Genomic DNA, 26,242 nt, shown 5'->3' with positions numbered 1-26,242 from the left:
AGCGGCAACTGCCAGGGGATCCATTGGGACAGTGGAAGGTGAGCTCCCTGCACCTCCCCACCTGCCGACAACAGCTCAGCTCCTGGTAAAGATGCCCCCTGAAGACTCCCTCAACAAACTGGGAATTGAAGGAGTAGTATAGGGCACATGAATTGAGAGACTCACTGATGGTGATGACTACACTTCCTGTCAAATCTTTCAGGGAACTGATACGTGTTCTCCTTGTGACAGGCATCGCTTCTACCTTGGCTCTCAATCAAGCAGAACAAAGTTATTCACAAGTGAAGAAAGAGGACCTAGCCATTATCTTTGGCGTAAAAAAATTTCATCAGTATCTATATGGGAAACAATTCACGATTGCCACAGATCATAAACCATTCATTGGACTCTTTAATGACTGCCCGGTTACAACATTGCCCACCCCCCAGTTTCAGAGAGATTGCACCCCAGGAAAGGCATGATCCATGGCTCTCCCCCTTTAGTCCTCACTGTCCTCTGAAGACCCCCCCCCCAATTTCAGAGAGATTGCACCCTGGGAAAGGCATGATCCATGGCTCTCCCCCTTTAGTCCTCAATGTCCTCTGAAGACCCCCCCCCAATTTCAGAGAGATTGCACCCCAGGAAAGGCATGATCCATGGCTCTCCCCCTTTAGTCCTCACTGTCCTCTGAAGACCCCCCCCCCAATTTCAGAGAGATTGCACGCTGGGAAAGGCATGATCCATGGCTCTCCCCCTTTAGTCCTCACTGTCCTGTGAAGACCCCCCCAGTTTCAGAGAGATTGCACCCCGGGAAAGGCATGATCCATGGCTCTCCCCCTTTAGTCCTCACTGTCCTCTAAAGACCCCCCCCCCCCAGTTTCAGAGAGACTGCAGTCTGGGAAAGGGTCCCCCCCCCCTTTCCTACCATTTTCTGTTTACAGTGGCAAAAACTGGACTGTCTGCTGCCTGGAAGGCACTTTGAGGGTTAACTTACAAGCCAGAAGGAAAGCCAGAAGGAGTTCAGACAGAGTTCAGCAGGGCTGGATCGAAGGGGGCAGGGGGGTAGTCTGCCCCCGGCGCTGCCAAGAAGGGGGCGCCGGGGCAGCTGCCAGCCGCCAGGAGTGCACTGGCAGCAGCGTGGGCAGCTGGGCAGCTGCCCACGCCATTCACCTGGCCAGCAGGACAGGAAGCGCGCGGCAAGCTGGCCGCCCCCTCAGCCGGGCAGGTGAATGGCACGGAGAGCTGGGAGGCCACCCATGCCACTTGCCTGCTCCGCTGAAGGGGTGGCCGGCTTGCCACGCGCTCCCTGTCCTGTGGGGCAGGCAAATGGCTCAGGTGGCCTCCCAGTCCTCCGTGCCATTCGCCTGCCCAGCTGAGGGGGTGGCCAGCTTGCCATGCGCTCCCTGTCCTGCTGGGCAAGCGAGTGGCACAGAGGACTGGGAGGCTGCCCGCACCATTCACCTGCCCCGCAGGACAGGGAGCGCGTGGCAAGCTGGCTGCCCCCTCAGCGGGGCAGGTGACTGGTGCAGGCAGCCTCCTAGCTGCCCTGCATGATGCACGCAGTGCTGAGAACGCAACATGCTCTGTGCACACGCGACAGCAGCCAGACTTGGGTTGTCCCAGGTGCCAGGAACCCTAGATCCGGCCCTGAAGTTCAGACAGTCCTCCGTTGCCAGGGGAATTGATTGCAGGTGCCAGACTGTCTGGCTTGACCAACGGAGGACAAACTCAACGAACTAGGCTTGCAACAACCACCTGTTCGTTGGAAATGGGGCCTAACGAACAGCTTGTTCACGAACAGCTGATTGGGCTGTTCGTGGCTTTTTTTTTAGTTCATATTGCTGTTTGTGCCCATGTCTAGCTGTTAATGGGACCCACTTGGATTTAACGTGTCCCAAACTAGAAGAGGAAATACAAAGGAAACAGACTCTTCAAAAACATAGCCATGATTACCATGATAAAAATAGAGACTTGGGAGTACAGGATCAGGTCTATGCCAAAAGTTTTAGTACCTCCCAACCTATCTAGATCTTCAGTAGGATTCAAGTACAGACGGGGTCTCTATCTTTTACGATTGGTTTACCTGATGGCCAAGTCATCAGGTGGCATCAAGACCACGTCTGCAGGAGAACTGATGTGCAAGGGGGGAGAGGAACAGGAATACCCGAAGGACCAGAGCCCAGAAAACCAGAGTCCCTGTGGCATTTCAGAGACTGATGCCAACTGTGCATTGATGTCCCCTTCCAGGTCACTAGTTGGGGAAGCTTCTGCAAAAACTGACCTTTCCAGACCTAGGGATGATGATGGGGTGGAAGCACACCGCTATCCAGGGAGAGCAAGAACTCCTGGGTATTTGAAAGACTGTATTTGGGTGATTACTAAAGAAATGAAGGAAGACTTAAAGGGGGACGGATGTAGTAAAATGGATAGTAAAGAGTTAACTGGAACCTGATTATGGGATGGAGGAAAACACCCCCTAGACTGTTCTCTTACTTATTTTCCTTTTCTGTGTTAGTTCGTTGTTGGCTGAGAAAAAAGCGGTGTTACATTCAGCAGCTCCTTTGAGTTCAGCGATTTATTGTATCACCACAGAGTGATTACAAAAGATTCTAGCTCTCTCAGCCCCACCCACCTCACAGGGTGCTTTGTTGTGGGGATAATAGCAGCATACTTTGTAAACCGCTCTGAGTGGGCATTAAGTTGTCCTGAAGGGCGGTATATAAATCTATTATTATTATTATTATTATTATTATTATTATTATTATTATTATTATTATTATTATTAACTCTGATTACAAAACATTTTGTTTTAAAAAGATTTTAAAAAATAAAAAACTGGATTGATTGTTGTTCAACGAATCAGGATGCAGGGAGATAAAGGGGAGAGTGAAAGGGAGGGCCAGGGCCAGACCTCGCACTGAAGAAAACATTGTACAGTTTAAAAAAATCCCTGTTTGGCTTTGTTGGGATATGTGCACAAGGAGAAAGACCGTAGAAACCCTGGGGTGGGGGGAGCAATTCTGCAGCTGATGCAGCCATTCACAGTGCAGAACCTATGTTCAAACTGTGTAATAATTCCAGTTGCACTACATGCAGCACACCCAGAAACTGAACAGATGAAAGCACTGGTTGGAACCTGGCTGGTAGAAAGAATTTTGAGTGTGAAATAATTAATCAACCTACTTCCTATAACCATCCCAAGGCAGCAGAACTCCCTTGGGAATGACCAATAACCTCTGGTCATCATTGGCCCTTACCAGGTAAGAACTTTGAACTGTTATAGACTCATAAGCTATTTTAAGTAGCTATTATTCTATCCCAAAATTCAGCAGTTGCCATTATAGCTCTTCATCAGTTATTTGGAATCTGATGTGCTGGCCCACAACTGTCACAAATAATGGCAACACCTTGACTTTGTGAGATTTTCACCGCATCTTTCAGACTACAAGACAACACGCTGATGGAACAGTATAAGCCCTGAAAGATGCCCTGAACAGGGTATTGTAAGTAGACATCGATAAGATGGGCAAAATTGCTTTTTGCTCCACATATTATTCATTTTCCTATGATCAGGAACAACTGTAGCAGATCATCTTCAAGATAATCATATCAGGACATTAAACATGGTCTTTTTTTAAAGAAAAGTCATCCATACAACAAGGCAGTATCCTGAGACAGACCTAAAGCAACCATCAGCACCTTTAAGACTAACCAATTTTATTGTAGCATAAGCTTTCGAGAATCAAGTTCTCTTTGTCAGATGCATGATACAGAAACTGGTCAAATATAGAAGAGGAGGGAGGAGAAGGGGAGGAGAGAGAAGAGGCAATTATGGGGGGGGAGAGGGGGAGGGTGCAACCAAAACATTCCTTTGCTAGTATATGAGAACATCTCCTTTTGGTGTGTGGATCAGTTGGCTTCAAAGGAGTTTGCCCTGTTAGTTTGTAGCAGCCAAACAGCTAGACCATCCAATTCCAATGCAGTATGAGCCTTCGATAACCACAGCTCTCCCTGCCAGATGCATCTGACAAAGAGATCTGTGGTCCCCGAAAGCCCACGCCAGGTGCCACTGAGCTCCCCCAGACCCCGCCTCTGTAAAAGAAATCTGTTACCTGTAATAATGTGATAACCATTCATAGTCCCTATTCAGTCCCAGCTTGACAGAGTCAAATTTGCATATGAATTCCAGTTCAGCAGCCTCCTGTTGGATTTTGTTTTTGAAAGGTTTCTGTTGAACTACAGCGACCTTTAAGTCTTTGATGGAATGTCCTGGTAGATTGAAGTGTTCTCCCACTGGTTTCTGGACGTTTCCATTTCTAATGTCAGATTTGTGTCCATTTATTCTTTTGCGTAGAGGTTGGCTGGTTTGTCCAATGTACAGAGCAGAAGGACATTGTTGGCACATGAGGGCATATATCAGATTGGAGGATGAGCAGCTGTAAGAGCCAGAGACAGTGTAGTTGATGCCATTGGGTCCTGTAATTGTATTCCCTGGGTAGATATAAGGGCAGAGCTGGCATCTGGGTCTGTTGCAGGGCCTGGTACCTGTGCTGGTGACTCTGCTGGCCAATTCATGATTGTGAGTGAGAAGTCGTTTAAGGTTGGGGGGCTGTCTGTAGGCAAGGAAGGGTCTTCCACCCAGGGCTTCTGAGAGAGAGGTATCATTTTCCAGGATGGGTTGTAGCTCACTGATGATACGTTGGATGGGTTTGAGCTGGGAGCTATAGGTGACAACCACTGGTGTTCTGTTGTTAGTTCCTTTAGGTTTGTCCTGGAGCAGACTGTTTCTGGGTACTAGTAACCCAGGACGCCCCATTGTCTCAGGAAGAGACACTATCACAGTAGGAGTCTCAGGATACATGGACTCTATCCTCAGGCCCTATGCCACCAGCACACCCAGATGCCAGCTCTGCCCCTATATCTACCCAGGGAATACAATTACAGGACCCAATGGCATCAACTACACTGTCTCTGGCTCTTACAGCTGCTCATCCTCCAATCTGATATATGCCCTCATGTGCCAACAATATCCTTCTGCTCTGTACATTGGACAAACCAGCCAACCTCTACGCAAAAGAATAAATGGACACAAATCTGACATTAGAAATGGAAACGTCCAGAAACCAGTGGGAGAACACTTCAATCTACCAGGACATTCCATCAAAGACTTAAAGGTCGCTGTAGTTCAACAGAAACCTTTCAAAAACAAAATCCAACAGGAGGCTGCTGAACTGGAATTCATATGCAAATTTGACTCTGTCAAGCTGGGACTGAATAGGGACTATGAATGGTTATCACATTATCACAGGTAACAGATTTCTTTTACAGAGGCAGGGTCTGGGGGAGCTCAGTGGCACCTGGCGTGGGCTTTTGGGGACCACAGATCTCTTTGTCAGATGCATCTGGCAGGGATGAGCTGTGGTTATCGAAGGCTCATACTGCATTGGAATTGGATGGTCTAGCTGTTTGGCTGCTACAAACTAACAGGGCAAACTCCTTTGAAGCCAACTGATCCACACACCAAAAGGAGATGTTCACATATACTAGCAAAGGAATGTTTTGGTTGCACCCTCCCCCTCTCTCCCCCCATAATTGCCTCTCTCTCCTCCCCTTCTCCTCCCTCCTCTTCTATATTTGACCAGTTTCTGTATCATGCATCTGACAAAGAGAACTTGATTCTCGAAAGCTTATGCTACAATAAAATTGGTTAGTCAGACACAGCAACCTTTATTGGCATAAATAATACAGACAAAACAGGAGAAATGTTGTGAAATGGTTAGTCTTAAAGGTGCTACTGGACTCTTTTTGATTTTGCTACCACAGACTAACACGGCTAACTCCTCTGCATCTAAACCAACCATAGCATCTAAGACACAGTGGATGCAAAAAATATTTCATACTGGGTGTTACATCCACCGGCTCACATCCTCATGGACCTGAGACATCTTGCATGCATCTTGAGAAAGAGGTGAGCCATTCTGGTCATCAACTAGTCTATGTTCGTTTCCTCTACATGAGCCTTCTTTGCCATAAACTATTGAGATGGACCTCCTTAAGTCTGATGTGCACTCTTGGGCATCATGGGATCCATCTCATCCGGATGGATAGGTGTGGAGGCATTATGTCAACCATAAGTTGAACATTGCCCTGTTGTTGATCCTTCACTTGAAGAAGTTTTCCAAATGCTAGTCTTCAAATGCCAGATGAGGACTTGTCCAAGGAATGTTAAACTTTTCATTCCCATTTGGAGTCACCTTCTCCAGAAGGTGAAAGCATTGAGTCATCTGATGGACAAACTGAGTCCACATATCCTTAGCAACCTGCTGAGTCAGATCCTGCAAACAGACCACAAAGGAAGTGACACTGACAAATCTGGATGGCTAATTATTCCATCTTGGGGGCACAGGGGCAGGGAAGGCACATCTTACTGTATCTCAACAGTTTGATCTATGGCAGCTTTGCAGAAGCTTGCAGTAGTTAATCAGCAGACAGACGGCTTTCTGTATTAGGCAGGTTGCTACAATCATCTGACGGAAATAGGCTCCAAAATAAGCTGGAATTATGCTTTGGATCTGGCAGATAGCTTATAGTTCAAGCACAAAAGGATTTAAGTCTCACAATATGATAATGTGAACACATGGAAGCTCATTCATAGACTTGTGTGAATTAGCACCTGCGAAGGCATATATTTGGAACTTGTAGCAGCTAGACAGTTTTAAACATTCACAGAGGATCCAGACACTGGTGAATCTTTACTCGAAAACCTAAATATAATCTTTTAAAAAATAAAAGGGGGGCTCAAAGGATGCTTAACATTTTATTCTTTGCTTCTCTAGGAAACAACAACAGCCACTTGTATAGCCTGTGGACTCTAAAAACTAGTACTTTTTAAAGATGGTGTCTTTTAGAAAAAGCACATTCCCAGATTTGATTAGAGGTAATTCTGAAATTTCAGCAACAAAATACTACAGAACTGTAAACAAGGACAAGAAATTAAGCCTCCAATTCATGACTTCAGTCTATGAAGTTTATCCCTATGGCTACTTAATATTGGAAAGTGAGAGAGCAAGATTCGGGTTCAGTAGTACCTTGAAGACCAACTAGATTTCCAGGGTATGAGCTTTGGAGAGTCAGAGCTCCCCACTCAGATACAAGGAGTGGAAAAGGAAAGAGTCCTTATAATCCAGGCAGAGGTGGGAGGGGTATTGTAAATTAGGAAGTTAGCTATAATACATGCTGTAGTTAACTTGACAGAGCCTGGGTATGTGAAGTGCAGAAAATTAGCATCTGTAATGCGAGAAAAATCCTATGTCCCGATTCAACCCTGGGGGATCCATTGTTCCAAATTTGCAAATAAACTTAATTTCAGCAATCTCACTTTATACTTTTCCTTTGAAGTTTCTTTGCTTGAGAACTGCTACTCTTAGGCCAACGATGGAATGTCCTGGCAGATTGAAATGTTCTTCTGCCGGTTTTTGAATATTGCGATTTTTGATACCAGATTTATATCCATTCATTTTTGTGTGTGAAGGGCCTAACCTGTTTGTCTAACACAGAGTTAAAGGGCATTATTGACACTTGATGGCATATATAACATTAGAAGATGAACAAGTGAATGAGCCTGAGATGGTATAAATGGTGCCATTAGGTCCAGTGATTGTGTAGTTGGGAGTGAACGTGGAGGCAGAGTTGGCATCTTGGTTTATTGCAGGCCCTGGTCCCAGAGTTCATGTCCATGTTGGGAAGAGCCTTGTTGTGAGTGAGGAGCTGTTTAAGGTTGAGGAGCTGTTTGTGGGCAAGAAAAGGTTTGCCTCTCAATGCCTGTGAGAGAGCAACTTCATCGTCCAGCATAGGTTACAAGTGGTATTTTAAAAGGATCTGAGCAAATTGTCTACTATCTGTCATTGGTATTCTGCCCTACTTATTGATCATATTAGTTGCAAACAACCAAGTATTAGAGTTAGCTGCAACTCTCCAGTTTGTGATACTTTTCTAGTGTAATGCTCAGTGGCAACTATATTGTTCAATAAAGATCTAAAACTTGTTTGTCTCATCAGTCTAAGAACTTGTGTATGCACATTTTACAGTTTGATGGCTGGTCCACAAGTTAATTCTGTTTACTTCTAACCAAGAGCAAGAGCAAGCCTGCCATTGACTAGAGAACTTATTTCAAGCAAATGTTAAATCTCCATTCTTAAAAAGCTGTTTAGAAGGATGAAGCACTAAACACTGCGAGTGATGTACAACCATGTGGTTCTGCCCCTTACCAGGCAACTCCTGCACACGTTTGCTTACTTTGGGCTGCTGAAGCTACAAGCAGGAGGACAACAATGGTCCTTATCACAATGGCCCACATCTTCTCCATGTTTATGCCACTACTGCAACTATGGGTGTTGCATCATTAGTGAAGACATGTCCATGCTCTATGCATGTGTGAGTTCTGAAGCGAGTTCTCTTGAGAAAGTGGTAACTTTTCACCTACAAGTCTCCAGCAACTGCTGCATAATCCTTATATAAACTAGACTGAGTACTGCATTAATCATTGGAAATAATCACTCTTGTTAAAAAAGAATAGAAAAAGCAGAAGCATCACAGGGGAAATCCTAATTAAAAAACACACTTACCGCAACGATTCTCATCTTCACCATTTGGGCAATCATCTACTCCATTACACCACTGAGAGGGTGACACACATACTGCTTGAGTGCCACACCGTATTTTGGATCCAAAACAATGGTCTGTCACTGAAAATGATCAGTAAAATAATCACCAATAAGACTGCCAAAAGAAAAAACTAAAAAACAAGCCAAGAAATACTTCAGTTGTATCACAGAGCCACCTGTCTTTAACAGCACAATACAATATAATAATAACATACAATTTATATACCGCCCTTCAGGACAACTTAATGCCCACTCAGAGCGGTTTACAAAGTATGCCATTATTATCCCCACAACAATAATCACCCTGTGAGGTGGGTGGGGCTGAGAGAGCTCAGAGAAGCTGTGACTGACCCAAGGTCACCCAGCTGGCTTCAAGCAGAAGAGTAGGGAATCAAACCCAGTTCTCCAGATTACAGTCCTGCCGCTCTTAATCACTACACCAACAGGCTTTCTGGTACTTCCAGTACCACTAACATTCTTGATTTTTAAGTCATGTTAATAAAAATATTATTGCCATATGAAGAGTGTAACAAATGCAGTCATTTACTAAGACTTTTAAGTTGATCACATCACTGTACACATGACTACTCACACTGATAGTCAAGCAGCAACATTTTATAGTGAAGAGCAATTCTAATTCTACTCTGTGGCATATTTTATGAGAGGCATCATCAAGTAAACTTTTATTCGTTAACTTAAGCCTCTCAAGGGGAACTGAAATACAGCAAGCACTACCTAAGCATAGCCAAGGCCAAAGGGTAGATAATCAGAAGGCAATATCTCTTACGGCACCAAAACCAAGTCTATGCAAAAGAAAGAACGTTAAGGGCTAGAACCTCTCTCATGGAAATATGTTTACAACTGAATGCTTTCTAGTCTGAATATGAAGATTAGTGAACAATACTGAACCCATCTTCCTCAGATTTCTATTGATTAGGGTTGCCAGGTCCCTATACCCTCCCAGAGGAAGGTGAGAGAGCCCGGTACTCAATGGCAGGAGGCTATTTCCACTTGTGCGCTCCTGCCCTCTTGATATTACTTTATCTTCCTCTTTTTTCGCGTGGCTTAGAAGTTGGAACAGCTTAGTGCTGTCACAATTAGGGACTGAAGGCAATGGCTGGAGGGGGGCAACCTCCTGGCAGTTTCCTCCGCTTGCCTGCTGGTCTCTGGTGACCGGAGGGAGGTTGCAGGCTGCCTGGCAATTGCCTGCCAACAGCAGGCACCCCATGCACAAGTGTGGCACATGTGCTCTCAAGTAGGTGCAATGATGTTACTTCGAGGAGTGACAACATTGCGCTGACTGCAGGAGTACTCCCATGCTTTTCAAAGAATCGGCCCCAAGCAAAGCACAGGAGCATTCCCACAGCTGGTGTGATGATGTCACTTCTGGAAGTGACATCATTGCACCTGCTTGGGGCACATGTGCTGCACTTGTACCTGCTGGTGGCAGGCGATCACCGGGCAACCTACAACCTCTCTCCAGTTGCCAGCAACCAGCGGGCAAGCAAGCAAACTGCTGGGAGGTTGCCCATCCACTGGCAGGCACCTGGGATTCCTAACTGTGATGGCACTAAGCTGTTCCTCCAAGCCACACAGAAAAGAAGATGATAAATCAGTAGTATCAAGAGGCTAAAAGCAGTGACCATCATTTAACAGCATCATAAGAACACAATAGGCAAGGAGAAAAATCCTCATTAAGGCTCAGCCCAAGGAAGAAGTTGCGCAATGAGCTCTTTGATAGAAAAACTTCTACTGGTACAAGCATGTCCTTACCAAAGTACCAGATCAGAATGCCTGCGATTGCTGCTCCTACAAGCAGAATTATAATTGAAAGACTGAGGCACAGAGCTTTCCTGATTCCTGCAATTGAGAGAACAAGGAGAAGTTACCTGCAAGTGTTAAGCATACTGCTAAATAAAATTTGCTACACGTCTGTAGGTATGTTTCCAAAAAAATTCACCTGATATTACCAAATCACTGGACCTAGTTGGCCAGTTAAGTTTAACTGCCCCTGCTTATACGTCCTGTTTGTACATTAGAGGGATGAATGTGCTAAGATCTCCACTCTGAATGAGTTCCAAAGCCTCTGTTTGTACGTTTAAAAGCCCACTGCCCCCAGTGAAACAACGTTATCACTTTATTGGGGAGAACAGTATGAACCAAAGCATCATTCCCCGAATCCAATTCCTGAACCTTGATCTGCTCCCACAGTTCCTTCCTCTCCTTCTTTTGGAGAGAGAAAAAAATGTACAAGCAAGACTTCAACAGGATCAGCCATCATTGAGGACCAAACTCATACATTACTTCTCCTACACAGTTCTAATAACAGGATCATCATCACATTTGTGTGTGGAATTTATCACATCTTCAATGCAAAACTTACTTGGTGTGCAGATTTTTGCAGATGAAGAACTGGGATGCACAACTGCAGGTGCTGGAATTGAGGGTTGATTGCAAACTCTTGGGACATAATGTGGTACTGTTGCAGGCCAATATGGAGATCTATACTGTTGGCACACATTAAAGCCACTGGCATGTCTGGGAGGAACAAGGTTTTCTGGCTGATAGGCGTAATTTTCATAATATGGAGGTGGCCTCTGAAAACAATGGAATGAAAAAGATGTTAGTACAAAATTGACAGTGTCAGGAACACGTCACACTTCATAAAAGCAGTCTGCAGTAGTCCACTGATGTCAGACTAGCACAAAAGAAGCGAAATTAGGATGGACACTTCAAAAAGTCATTGCATGCATAGTAAATAGGTTAAACTGAACAAAATTATTTTTACAATCAAAAACAACTTTAGTGCTAAATGCTAAAAATGCTCATTTTCAGTAACGAAGCATGGGCTAACTGGTTGTTGCTGTTTTCATGATCATGTTTGAAGAACAAACTTTAGAAAAAGTTGTAATTGATCACCAAATAATGTTAAAAGGGTACTCTAAGCGCATGCACAGAAAAGTTTTCTACAGTAATGTCAGAACCTCATTATTTTGTATTTACATTTTTATAGTCCACCTTTCTGACTGAGACGCAAGGTAGATTACATAATATACGTTAATACATTCAATAAACTACAATAGGATAAGGATAGCAGAAATGTGAAATCAAGCAGAAATCCAATATAGCACTGCAAACTAATGCTAAGCACATCAATATAACATATTAAACAGCGTGGAACTATCCAGTAAGAGCACACTTACAGAAATAGACAGTACCCAGTAGTATAGTGTACAGTCCCTGTACCAAAGCATCTCTCTGAACCATTTCATTACACCACTACCCTATCACCTGTGTAAGAAAGCCCTCCCAATAACTTAGTTTTGCACAGTTTGCAGGAAGTCCAGAGAGTGGGAGCTTTCCTGAACTCTTCAGGCAGGCCCTTTCATAAGTGGGGGCTGCCACTGAGAATGTGTGTGTATGGGAGCTGTTGATTTGTCCATTTGCATGGTGGCACCTGAAGAAAACCCTCTTCAGACAAGTGAAGCTGCCACAGTGGAGCATAGGGAGAGAGGTGGTCTTGCAGATATGAAGGAACAAGGCCACAAAGGGCTTTGTACTTGATAGTCAGTACCTTGAAATAAGCCCGGTAACTGATGGGTAGCCAATAGAGTGACTACAGAATGGGAGTAATATGCATGTTCCACCTAGTTCCTGATAATAATTGAGCTGCAGTGTTTTGCACCATCTACGTCAAGGTAGACGGCCATCTTCCAGGCTAGACTGAATTTGCAGAAAGCATTTTTTTGCAGCTGCATTAACTTGTTTTTCTAACAGTAGAGCTGCATCCAGTATTATTGCTAGGCTCTTAACTGAGTCAGGAAGGGTCAACTGAACCCCATTGAAAATGAGGAACAAAATGTCCTTCAAGATCTTCACCTTTCCAACCAGCATCACTACCTTCAGTTTCAATTTGTTCTTGATATCAGTGCAGTTCTTCCAACATTATAGGCATTTATTCTTGATTGTAGATCCAGAGGAGTTAGCCATGTTAGTCTGTAGTAGCAAAATAGAAGAGAGTCCAGTAGCACCTTTAAGACTAACCACTTTACTGTAGCATAAGCTTTCGAGAATCCCAGTTCTCTTTGTCAGATGCATCTGGCTGTGCAACAGCAATGATGCATCTGATGAAGAGAACTGGGATTCTCGAAAGCTTATTCTAGAGTAAAGTGGTTAGTCTTAAAGGTGCTACTGGACTCTTCTATTCTTGATTGTATTCAAGAAACAAATCAACATGCTGAAGTTAATTAAAGCTACATATACTTTTCAGGATTTGTAGATTTATGTTATTTTAAGGGTTGCCAGGCAATGTCAGGAGTGTCTGGGAAGGGCAGCATCATGGGAGAATTTTTTTTTTAATTTAGCCTCATGTACGTAGCAGAAGTGACGAAGAGTAATTCTAGAAATTACATGGGGCTCTATGGAAAAACCACAGTTTCTGGCAATTCCTAAAGCCACACTTTTGTCATCTCCCTTTAAGAACTTCCAGTAAGTACACAATTCTTCATTTTTTATTTTTCTCCCACCCCTGCAGCAAGCCACAGCAGGCAACAGGACTGGGGGGCAGGGAATCCTACGCCCCTACCCAGGGATTGGCAGCCCTGGTTATATTTAAGAGACCATTCGCCCAGGCCTATAATCTAGTCATCCACTGCCCAAATAATGATCAGGTTTAAGGTTCTACTACAAGGGCCTATCTAGCACTCTTGCTCTGTTTCCATGACTCAGATCCCAGTAACCACATGACTACAAGAAGGTACTTACACTGGTGCCCTAGCTGTGCAACATTAGGAATGGATTGGTGCCCTGGCTGTGCAACAGCAATGATGGACTGACCACTAACATCAATGGGACAATTCTTGGTGGGAGAAGGAGACACAGTGTTCTGCCATGGCTGCTGTCACTCTGCTGTGCAGGCCAAGGAAGGCTGCTGCAGCCATGCAGCAAAGGCAGAGCAAAGTTGAGGGAGAGCTCGTGAGTGCTATTATGCTGCCAAAAACACCACCTGGAAGGAGAGGGACAGGGAACTCACAGACCTTGGAGGCAGGATATGTGTAGGGATGGATAAACAACACGTTCAGAGGTGTAGCCTGATTGCTACAGAATAATTTTTTTACAGAATAGTTCTAGACTGCCAGTTCACCCCTGACCAACAGCTTCACTATCCTACGTTCTAACAGCATTTTGCAACCAGGATCCAAGTTGCAGCTATTGCAAGTGTGCACGCAGTTTTTGTTATTGATGAGCACTCAAGGATGGGGATTTCCCTAGCAAAGGACAAAACAGGCTTAGTTTGTATACTTGCCAGAACAGTATGTTCACTCACCACAGCATCACAAGTGCGCTTACACCTTTACAGCATAGGTAGTACTTCTTTAGGTGTACACAATGTATTACATTCCGTCAGAGTTGCAAGCAATACTGAGTTTCCATTTTATGGTCCTGTGTATCTACAACTCTGACGTACTGTAATGCCCATTTTATGGACCAATGTGGAGATTATTTAACCAATAAATCCTACTTTTCAGAAAGTAACCCCCCTCCCCCTAGAACTGTTCTATAGGATAGCATCAAATGGCACAAAGATCACTTACTGAGTCTGATGCCATCTTGTTTTTCAGCAACGAACTTCCGGTAAGTTTATACCTGTGAACAAAATGTACAAGTGGGTGTTTTATTTAAAAAGTAAGTTACATATTTTAATATATAATTCTTACAAAATATGTTTCACATCTAAGAACACAAAAAACTCAGAGTAGCTTAACATTCCATTCACCAGAAAACTGTGCCTACATGAACTGAAGCACTTTATAGCAAGATAAAGATGGGCGGCTTACACCCTCTGTACAGGATACTGTTACAAAGGATCTCTCACAATAAATTAAGTTTCATTTTGTAGCTACAGACCCACCCACCCTTTTAAGAGTAGGCAATTGCCCTAGACTACACACATGGAGGGGCCACATCAACGATGACAAACAATATTATGTTTGATGTATTGTCGAAGGCTTTCACGGCCGGAGAACGATGGTTGTTGTGAGTTTTCCGGGCTGTATTGCCGTGGTCTTGGCATTGTAGTTCCTGATGTTTCGCCAGCAGCTGTGGCTGGCATCTTCAGAGGTGTAGCACCAAAAGACAGAGATCTCTCAGTGTCACAGATACTCAGGGTCACAGATACAGTGTCACTGTGACACTGAGAGATCTCTGTCTTTTGGTGCTACACCTCTGAAGATGCCAGCCACAGCTGCTGGCAAAACGTCAGGAACTACAATGCCAAGACCACGGCAATACAGCCCGGAAAACCCACAACAACCAATATTATGTTTCATTGTTTGAAGTTGTCCGATTTCATTCTAAGGAAGCAGTGTCTGTCCTTGAATACGCAGCCCAAGAATCAGGAGTAACTTAAAGGGAGGCATCTGTTCATAGTGTCTTGTCTGACCTGCTAGGTTAATCAACAACATTGCCCTTTCAGTCTTTTCTTCCTGCTCTCTCCCATGCTCCAAATTAGATCTTGATATACTGCTGTACTTTTGAATATCAAATATGAAAGAATTTTAAAAGATTTCACATTTCTTTTCCTTCACCTGAGAGGTGGGGAGAATGAAATGATTGTATATGCACAATAAAAACCCAATTAAGCCTGGCTTCAGGTTTTGCCTGTTGTTAGGCATTGGAGTACCCAGGGCTCTTTTCTTTCACCCATTTAGTACTTCCAATGGCATGGCTTCTTCTCAATGTGATTCAACCCTGCAGCAGCCACCTGACTCCCTTTTAACCCACAACAACAGTCTCTCCTTCAGCATTGCCTTCTGGACTCTCCATTTGAGGCTTGCTAAGTCCCTTTGCTTCCTGCATCTGACTGGATTAAGCTGCTGTCATTGGTGTCTGCTGATAGTAAAAAAGGAGGAAAGAGCATGACTGTGACAATCCAGGGCACCTCAGGTTGGGGTATAATGTGAGGGAGCTAGCAAGTTGGCTAGAGAAAGGAGAGACTGAAAGGGTCAGGCTGTGGGGGAATGACAAACAGTGCTAGCCTTCACGAGAATACACTTTCTTTGAGAGATCAGTGGGAAGGAACAACCAAACACAGACTAAGGGAGGAGTGTGGTTATCAGGCAGAGGAGTAAGCAGAGAGTCTCTACAAATAAAGTCCTCTGGTTAATAATGTTAATAAAGTACTAACTATAGAATGAAGATTCCTGTATTATTTACCAGCCAGAGAACACCACGTGGTACCCGGAGTAGGTGTATGCTTAAACAGAAGTTGTGAAGTTGGAAAGAGTAAACACCAGTGGGATGGAGCAGCCATGCTGTCTCTCCAGTCATGCTGCAGACAACTGGAGATGATTCAAAAGGCAGTTTGACCAATTCATGAAACTCAGTGGAGCTGCGGAGACGCCAGTTAAGGGGCAGGTAGCCCTGTTTTTTTAACTTTGCAGGGCTTCAAGCTGTTGATTTGTTTAATACCTTTTCACTAACTACTGACAAAAAGTGCAGATATGATACAGTAATAATCAAGTTTGAGGGGCTTGTATGCCAAGTAAAAATGAGACTTCTGAGAATTTTCATACAAGAAAGCAATGCCAGGTTATGGCTGATGCAGTATCTAGATACATTATCTATAGCCTATGATTAAGAGGCAAGATATGGAAGCTGAGATCATTCATGTAAATTTAATAAAAATGTATCCAATGTCAGAGGCAATGAGGAGTACGGCAGAAGATACTGCTTGAGATCAGACTTTGCTAGGGATGCCAGACCCTCGGTGGGGGTGGGGGTGGGGCGGGGGATCCCCTGCCCCTGCCCCCATCCTCCACCTCCACCCCCACTTACTTAACCAGCGGGGGGCGCACCTTCCATGTGTGCTCCCCCACAGCGCTGCGCACTCCCATGCGCAGCAGCCACCAGGATCGGGCCCCTTTTGACCTGGATCGGGGCCACTGCAGAGCGCGGGAGTACTCCTGCATGCCGCAGCACTTCAAAACGAACCTGTTTTGGCCTAAATTGGGCTCGTTTCAGGCCTGTTTTGCTGCAGATCGGGCCCGTTTTGAGGCACTGTGGCGTGCAGGAGTGCACCTGCAGTCCGCAGCACCTCAAAATGGGCCCAATCCATGGCAACATGGGCCCATTTTGGCACGGATCGGGCCCGTTTTGAGCCCCTGCGGAGCATGGGCGCACTCCCAGGGGCTGCGTGATGACATCACTCCCAAAGTGACATCATCACGCTTGTGGGGGCATGCATGCGCACCCCCCTCTCCCCCAAGGTAGATGCCAGGCCCCTATCCCCCCACCGGGAGCTTGAGGGGGCCTGGCAACACTAGACTCTGCAGAAGGTGATCATCAATGCTGCTACAGCTGGTTGGCCTAAATATCACACACCAACACCATATAATCACATTCAGGAAGAACTTCCTGTGCTGTTGGTATCTTATTAAAAGGGAAACAACTTGTGGTTCCCAAAAGTATGCAAGGACTACTACATGTTAAGAAAGACTACATGAAGGCCATCTCAGTATTGAAAAGTGCAAAAGGAGAACTAGAGATGTTTTATTCTGGCTGAAAATTAACAGTACCATAGAAACACTGGTGCAAGGATACACTATGTGCTAGAAACACAGTCCCATCAGTCAAAACAACTTAGGCCAGTGATTAGGGTTGTCAGTCTCCAGCTGGGAGGGAGATAACTTCAGGCTACAGAGATCTATTCCCCTAGAGAAAATGGCTGTTTTGGAAAGTGGACTCTATAGTGTCACAGTCCTTCTTAGCTTCTTCCCATCACCAAACTTCGCCTATCAGAAATTTCCCAACCTATTGCTGGAATCTCTACCAGTGATAAAGGAATCTATAGCTGCATAAACAGAAGTAGGGAGAGATATGTCCGGAGGCAGTATTTTGTAATTGTGGATTATTTTTTCCTAATTATTCAGGGATTTATTTACTTAGAATAGTTCTGTGCTGCCTTGTCAGAATCCTACTTGTGGTGGCTTACAATTCAAAACCACAATATTAAAAATACAAGCAGCTTAAAAATATTCATAAAATAGAACCAGACCATTTAAAAGCTGATAAGATAAAGCCGCTTATTAAAAGGCTGGGTAAGAAGATGTGTTTTAGCTGGGCACCTAAAAGAAAGTAGAGTAGGTGCCAGATATGATTCAAGGGGGAGGACATTCCAAAGGCAAGGTGCCACCACAGAAAATGCCCTGTCTCAGAAGTACATAAACTGAATGAACAGATAAAAAGCAAGATATTATTATGACAAGGGCTCAAAGGACTTACAATCATTGCAGCCAGAAACCAAGTGCTTATTCATGATGGTGCAGCATGGACAAAAGCAGTAACAGATGTAAAGGAAGAAGTCCCAAGGTCATACCTTTCAGCAACATTGCATGGACTATCGTACAGGAGAAACAGACATCTGCAACTCATCCCAAAAAAACAAGGAGAAATGTAACAATGCCACACCAACCTGTGCAAAATGCAGGAGCTAAATAAACAGAACAACATGACGTTCGTTTAGAGCAAAAGCTTTAAAGTCAGACTTAGTGTGACAGATCCTAAGAAGATCAACAAGGCAACACAAACTGATAGAACACTGTTGAAGTGTTTAAAATATCAACAACTGCCCATATACAAGCATTCTCTTTAGCAGCCCTCACCTTATGGAACAGCCTGCCTGAAGATGTCAGGAAAACTCCTACTCTCCTTGTTTGCTGCAAACTGTGCAAAACTGAATCATTCAGGAGGATTTTCTTACACAAGTAATACTGTGCTATAATGAAATAGTTCAAAGAGATGCTTCAATAAGGGATGGGTACTGTTGCCATGGATCCCCCTCCTCCCATTATGGGGCCTGCCATGAACTGTGTCAGTTTCCTGCATTGCTGTTTTGAGGCTCCACCAGAGACTCTGTTTAAGGGCAGCATTGCCCATGGCTGTTTCCTGTTCTCTCTGCTGTAATGGACTGTGCCACCCATGCCTGTTTACTGCCTCCTTGGACACTTACCTCGCGTGGGCCCAGAGCCATGCCACTAGCAGCACAGTGCCAGCCGGAGGGAATCTCCACGAGCCTGGCCAGGCACCCCCTGGTCAGTTCCCACGGGGAGCCCCTTGCAGGATTGTCACTGGGTCTGCCCTCACCACTAGGCAGCCTGCTAGCAAGCCCAAGACGTGCCAAGGAAGAAGCCATGTTCCCAGGCAGCACAGAACGAACATGGATAGTTTATTCTGAGGCTGCCATTTCACAAACACACTCCTGTCACGTCCACAGCACCCAGCCTCGCCCTGCTATGCATATCTTGGAAGCCGCCCCAGAATGGAAGCTACGTGCCGACTGTACAGAGCACCTAATGGATGCATCTCAATACAACCACGGCATTCCAGAGCTGATGCCATCAAGACAACTCCAGCTTCCTGGCAGATTCAATCAACCCGCCTGGCACTCCCCTCCCCTCCTTTGTCCCCTCTTCCCGAGGTGTCACAATCATATATTCAGATACTAAAGTGGCCCATTAGCGATAATTGTAGACCCATTAAGTCTTTGTTCCCCTTTTGAGAACCACATGGAAGGCACTCACCTCAGGGTACGTTTTTGGGTACTTAAGCAGGCTTCCCCTGCCATGAGGTGCGCATGCCATTCCTATCTTGAACCACGACCGTCTCTCTGTGTGTCTAGTGCAGGCATTAGATATCGCCCCGCTTCGCTGCTATGTCTTTGTTCCTCGCCATGACCAGGTGCATATCACCCTGCTTCTACGATCTCAGGTGGGTTCCCTGCTCATGCAAACGGCTCTATTTTTTCTACTCTTTATTTCTTAGTTCTTGTATGTACCTTGCTTGTATGTGTTATTGTAGGTATACGCAACACTATTAGTAAACACGTTTTAAACTTATTAGTCATTGTCTCTTTATTGCACAAGTAATCTGGAAGACGGACTCTGGTATAGCTGGTTAAGATCCGCACTAATTAAACCCAGACTGCGTGCTAATTTCCCCATAAAATTGCAGTTCTGGTAACATGGCAACTGTAGAATATACTACTGTGCATTTTCTGTTACTGTATGTTCCTTATGGATTACTTCCACATGGTTAAGTGTCATGTCAAATTGCCTATATTTGTTTCACCATTATTTTGGCTCTGTATTGGGTATCCGCTTGCTTTCAGATCTCTGTAGCCTATACGCTATTGTTTTGTCTATCAAATGTCCCAGCTGTTGAATGTATTGAATTACACTGTGTAATCTGCCATGAGTCTCAGTGAGAAAGGCGGACTATAAATAAATCATGATTATTTTGATCTTATTAGATACAATGGAATAAAGAATAGTTTGTTCTATTTTATTGGCGGGGGTGGGGAGGAGATGTGAAGATAAGGTGGGTGGGAAGGAACAAACAAGCAGAGACTTAAGTTATTCAAAGCTTCAAAGGAGCAAGCAGAAAGGCTCTCTACAAATGGAGTCTGCTGATTAATATTGATAAAGTATTGGTAACTACAGAATAAAATCCATGCATTATTTACCAGCCAGAGAACACCACAACCTCCTTCAGAGTACAGGCCTTTTTGAGAGTAAAGACTTATTCCAGAATAGACCCCAAACCCCAGGACGTCCATATAGCAGAGACAGACAAATGAGATGCCAAAGCAGAGGGAGGGACAGCTGTCTAGTAAATGCAAGAAGCCTTTGAGCAAGGCAACCAGCAAGGCCTGGGGTCTCTACAGCCTAGGGTTGCCAGCCTCCAGGTGGTAGCTGGAGATCTCCTGGAACTACAACTGATCTCCAGGAAACAGAGACCAGTTCCCCTGGAGAAAATGGCTGCTCTGACGGGTGAACTCCATGGAATTATACCCCACTAAGGTTGCCAGCTCCAAGTTGGGAAATTACTGGAGATCTAGAGGGTGAAACCTGGAGAAAGTGGAGTTTGAGGAGGGGAAAGATTTTGGCATGGCATAATTCCAAAGAATCCACCCCCCAAAGTAGCCATTTTCTCCAGGTGAATTGACCTCTGTGGCCTGGAGACCAGTTGTAATTCTGGGAGATCTCCAGCCACTACCTGGAGGCTGGCAACCCTATACCCCTCAGAGGCCCCTCCCCTCTCCTCCCCAAACCACCCACCCCCTCTTATTTCCAATGCAATGCAAGGGTTATCAATTCCAGCTTGGGCAGTACCTGGAGATTTTGAGGGTAGCGCCTGAGTAAAGCAGGTTGGGACCTCAGCAATATATAATGCTATAGAATACAACCTCCAAAGCAGCCATTTTCTCCAGGGGAACTAATATCTATAATCTGGAGATCAATTATAATTCCAGGAGATCTCCAGGCCCCACCTGGAGTTTAGCAACCCTAGCCAATGCAGAAGTGGAGGGTCATGCCAATCTAAAATCACAGTTTCTGATGATCCCTATAGCTACCATATGTTACTTCCAGGTTTTTACCAGAAGAGACATGGTACCACAGCCAGCTTGAAACTGGTCAGCCTTATCCACACTCACAGCCCTCCCACCACTGCCTCATAATCCTAACTCTAATGCAAATATTTTCTGATGTTTTTGTGCTAAGGGGAGACCTCCCAGGAATTTCACACAGTAGTGAGACCTCTTGCTGGCAATTCACACAATAGTGGGGGAACGGGAGATGTACATTGGCATGTGATGTGACTTGCAGTACCATACTGGAAGTGTTGTTCTTACATTGAGAGTGATGCTCTAGTATTTGCCCCAAACCCTTTGGTTCAAACAGTGCTTGGGCACACATCCTAGAGCACACTCCACATGACGACTAGAGTTTCCAACTACCACGTGGGGCCCAGAATTACAGCTGAAGTAGCAGTGTGTAAGCTTATGAAAAAGCATAACCTTCAAGCAGTGTTCAGACGCACCCGAAAAATACAACAGATGCTATGATCAGCAAAAGACAGTAGAGACCCCCTCACCTCTGCAGGAGTATACTGTATACCCTGCAGCTGTGGACAAGTTTACATCGGGACCACAAAGCGTAGCATCCAGACAAGAATAAAAGAACATGAAAGACACTGCAGACTTGGACAACCGGAAAAATCAGCAGTGGCTGAACATAGCCTAACTCAAACAGGGCACAGTATCTTATTCCAGGACACCAAAATACTGGACAACACTTCCAACTACGTTGTCAGACTGCACAGGGAAGCCATTGAAATTCACAAGCATAAGCAAAACTTCAACAGGAAAGAAGAAACCTTAAGAATGAACAGAGCATGGTTTCCAGTTCTGAAAAACACCAGGCTAACAAAACACTCTACACCCGACAATAGCCCTGCAGAGAAGATTAGCACATCAAGCACCAATCCATATGCAAAAGAACCTCCTCAGGATACAGTGAAGCCTCCTGCCATTAGCATTCCACACCCTGGGAAACTCTTACAGGATGACTCAGCTCAACCCCACCCCTCCTGAGTAGATACAAATGACCTGCCAAGATCTTGTCCACACTGTGACACTGAGAGATCTCTGTCTTTTGGTGCTACACCTCTGAAGATGCCAGCCACAGCTGCTGGCGAAACATCAGGAACTACAATGCCAAGACCACGGCAATACAGCCCGGAAAACCCACAACAACCATCGGTCTCCGGCCGTGAAAGCCTTCGACAATACATAGCAGTGTGTAGCTCTAGAAATTGCTGGACGCTATGGTGAACTCTATAGTAAAAACGTAAGTTATGGTAAACCCATAGCATTTCCATTGTCACTTCTAGGTTGTAACTGGAAGTAAAGTAATGATGTCAGCACCAATGCCACCATTACAAGCCCCCTTATATTCCCCACCCCCCAATTCTCACTTCTCATTTGTTGCTGGAAGTGGCATTGTGCACTGGCATGATGCTGGCACACTTGTCCCTGCCCTATCAATTCTTTCTGAGGGTTTGTCAGCTACAGCTGGCAACCCTATTATGTGCTTTTGATAGTGTCCAAACACAGTCACTGGCACTGAATCAGTATCTAAACAAAAATAAAAACGATTGCTGTTCTGATACACAGCATCACTATTTATTGTCGCTATGACATCAGTGTGGCATAGTGGTTAGCATGTAGGACTAGGGCCTGGGAGAATCAGGTTCAGATCCCAGCTCTGACCTGGAAGCTTGCCAGGTGACTTTGATGCCATCATATTCTCTCAGCTTAACCTACCTGAAAAGATTGTTGTAAGGATAAGGTGGAGAAGAGAGAACCATGCGATAAGTACCCATGAGGAAGAAAAGTGGTACATGGATTAAAAATCAGAAGCCAAATGATGACCTGTCAAAGTATTATGATAAAAGTGATGGGTGGATGCTCTCTCTTTCTCATCTCTTAGGATAAGTGTATTGGAATGTAATGAGCCTCTATTTTCTGCCATATCAATTTTTACTCAGTAGTGAAGTTCCATAATTTGTCATGTGAAAAACCCCACCTAGGCTGAGTAACATTTCACAGATCATGTTTTTCAGTTTTGAAGCATGATTTAGGAATGCAGCCACACTATCTGCCCTAAATACCTGCTTATTAGTCATGTATGCATTTCTCAACTCTTAAACAAACATGAGGTTTTCTCTCAATACTTTACCTAAAATTCTGAAACCATGCAAACATTCTAAGTAGCCATGCATTATTTGTAAAGAGGTATAATATCTCTTGATATCTCTTAATATATCTTGGTACTGTATTTAGAAGTGGAATATCAATGTAAAGTTTCCACCAAAAAAAGCATAATTATGATGTGTGAAACTATTCTTTCTCTGAATTTTTGCTGGTACTTTTATCTTTCTAACAACTATCTGCAAAGTCAGCAAAACAGTAGTGATGATTTCTGAGCAAGTCTGAAGACACAGCATACAAATTCTCTAAATACACACACACACACACACTAGATACCTGTGCTTCGCTAAGGTATTTAACTACTTTAAATCCAGTTATAATACTTATGGGTATGTAACATTTTTTTGTTTGTGGGTTTTGTTTTGTTTTTTGTGTTGAGGGGTTCGCATTGAAATGGCCTCTAGAAAGGTCATGCACCATCACCCGGTGAACATTTAAAAACTCAGTTGCCATACAGACTTTTATATAAAATCCCTATTCAGAACTCTTGTACCATCTTTCTTCAACTGTCTGCAGTTTCCTTAACCTGATTTTTACCTCTGAACACAGAGTTCCACAGGTGACCAATCAGAGAAACAGTGGGTGCAAGCAGGCAGGAGACTGCCAGCCACACAGGAAAGCCAGACCCTACAGGGAGACTGGCAACCCTAGTGAACTTTTAGGGGACGACTGGGAGGTGCATTTTACCTTAGGACACATCCAATGACTCCCAATAACAACTGCATACGGTTTAGAGTGTGGGAAGTGAGGACCAATCAGGCCACATATGCAAACGACCTCTGTGTTCCAACTGTCTGGGTGGGGGGGGGAGGTGTGGAATGTTGTGAGCCCCAATCAGCCCACATATGCAAATTACCTTGAAAGGCTGGCCCAATCAGGGAAGAGTGGCTGAGCTGGCAGTGGGCAGGGGTCCAAGCAGGTAGCAGCCTGCCAGCCACACAGGGAAGCTAGGGTTACCAGTCTCCCACTTAAGGTGGGGGATCACCCACTCCTACCCTCCACCCTACCTCCACTTACCTGGCCGGTGGGAGAGGCATGGGCCTCCTGGGGCCACGCCTCGAGGCAGTGTGGAGTGCCATATCGGGCCCAAATTGGTTCAGATTGGGCCTGAATCAGCCCTGAATGGGCTGCTGTGAAGTGTTGATGTGCTCCCACTCATTGCAGCAGTCTGTTCCAGGCCAATCCAGGCCACTACAGAGCTCCATTGCAGCCTGTTCTGGGCCGAATTGGCCTGAATCCAGCCCAATTTAGGCCAAAACAGGCCCAGTTCAGACCCCTGTTGAGCCTGGGAGGGCTTCCCGGGTGGCTGTGCCCTGTGCAATGTCATTTCCTGGACGTGGCATCATCACATGCGCAAGAAAAAGCACATAAGGTAGGTGCCGGGTCCCCTGCCTCCCACTGGGAGCACAAGGTGGCCTGGCAACCCTAAGGGAAGCTATATCCCTTTGAGAAAACACATTTTACTCTTTTTTACCCCCCCCCCGGGGGCAAACTTCTTAAAATCCCTTAGTGGGTGTTTACATCATGAAAGGAATGTTCTCCCCAAATTTCATGTTTCTAGGTCCAGGGATTTGGCCTGGGTGTTGATGAACCCATATATGTAGAAAGAGAGATTTTTACTAGCTCAGTTATGATGTTCTTGTCAAGTGCCAGCAGGTGCCTTTGGGTGGAGACTATGCCCAAAGGAATCAAATAATATGCTACTTAAAAGCAGCTGCTTCAGTGCTGAGGCATCAGTAAATCTGCTACCAGAATGATTCCTTTGAACATTCACCAGAATGAGTGATTGGGAATAACATACAAGTAAAGAACACCTACAAATTTCTGCATTATAATGCATTATAATGCATGGATCTCTACTCACAGTAATTTTTATTATTGTTTTCCACAAGCGTCTGCAGTCACAGAAACAGCATGGCATTTAAAATGTGTAATAAAAACCCTCTGCTCTCTCTGTCAGAATGTGTTTGTTTTTTAAAGAGCAAGTTTCTAGCCCTTATTGGTATGAAGGCAGGTATGTTATCTCTGAAGCAAAGGGTGTAGGGTGGGGTTTGCATACTCCATGATTTCCTGGCCAAATACTGACTAGTCAACTACCCACCTATTCTTTGACAACGGTCAAATATTCTCTGAGGAGGCACTGTGGCTCAGTGGTTCAGCATCTACTTGGCATATAGAAGGCCCCAGGTTAAATCCCCATCTAGTTAAAAAGATCTGGTAGCAGGAGATATGAAAAACTTCTGCCCAAAATCTTGGATAGCTGCTGCCAGAGTAGACAATATTGACTTCATGTGTTCAAGCCAAGAATGCCTAGTGTAGGGAAACAGCCCAAAAGAAGAGTTCAATAAATTGTTCATGGTTGGTAGAACCTTATCTAACATTAATTATTTTGAAATAATGAGGTTAATCTATTTGCTTTCGCAATTTAAATGATGGTTAAACCACCTATTTTCTGTTACAATAACAATCATGTTTTACAGATACTTTACCATTATTTGACAGTGACAGGTACGGTTCAATACACTAGTCTAGGGAGCTGTCAGGAGGAAGTCTAGGGAGCTGTCAGGAGGAAGAGCTTAGAGTCCTGCATAGCATCTTTCCCTTTGCCAGACTAGAGAAAGCAGCAGAACATAAAAAGTTGATACATATGTATACACATTTACACGTTGTACAGAATTCAGCTTTGCAGAGATCTGCCCTGTTCTCAATTTTCAATATGACAACTTGGAACTCTACATCCACATTCACCATGCTACAGAAGGGAAGAAGTATAATGCAAAAATTCTGTACTATATAAAAAAAATCAGTAAGGGATTAGGAAAACCTTCTCACAGCATATACAACAATATATTTCTTGCATCATGCATGTACACGTTTTTCAAAAAAACATTTGCTGAAATCTTAATCTTCTTAATTGCTTTCTGTTTGAGTCAGTAAATATTCAGATGATTAATTTATAGTTTTACTTGGATTTTTTTGTGCGAGAGAT

The 26,242-nt window shown here is 44.5% G+C and overlaps 1 protein-coding gene across 2 annotated transcripts in view; it reads right to left on the bottom strand.

Moving 5' to 3' along the window:
- The window catches only part of TMPRSS2 (transmembrane serine protease 2), a 78,845-nt gene that overhangs the window by 29,170 nt on the left and 23,433 nt on the right, over window positions 1–26,242 (bottom strand). For both annotated transcript variants that reach the window (XM_054974891.1, XM_054974890.1), the window contains exons 2-5: window positions 14,237–14,288; window positions 11,026–11,239; window positions 10,416–10,502; window positions 8,604–8,723 (exon numbers count right to left, since the gene is read on the bottom strand). In XM_054974891.1, coding sequence (XP_054830866.1) covers window positions 8,604–8,723; window positions 10,416–10,502; window positions 11,026–11,239; window positions 14,237–14,251 — 436 coding nt within the window. In that variant the 5' untranslated portion in view covers window positions 14,252–14,288. The remainder of the gene's footprint in view (window positions 1–8,603; window positions 8,724–10,415; window positions 10,503–11,025; window positions 11,240–14,236; window positions 14,289–26,242) is intronic.

The sequence above is a fragment of the Eublepharis macularius genome, chromosome 3 (assembly GCF_028583425.1).
Source record: "Eublepharis macularius isolate TG4126 chromosome 3, MPM_Emac_v1.0, whole genome shotgun sequence".
NCBI classification, from domain to species: Eukaryota; Metazoa; Chordata; class Lepidosauria; order Squamata; family Eublepharidae; genus Eublepharis; species Eublepharis macularius.
Note: the sequence above shows the minus strand (reverse complement) of the source record. Positions and strands in the feature narration are given on the sequence as shown.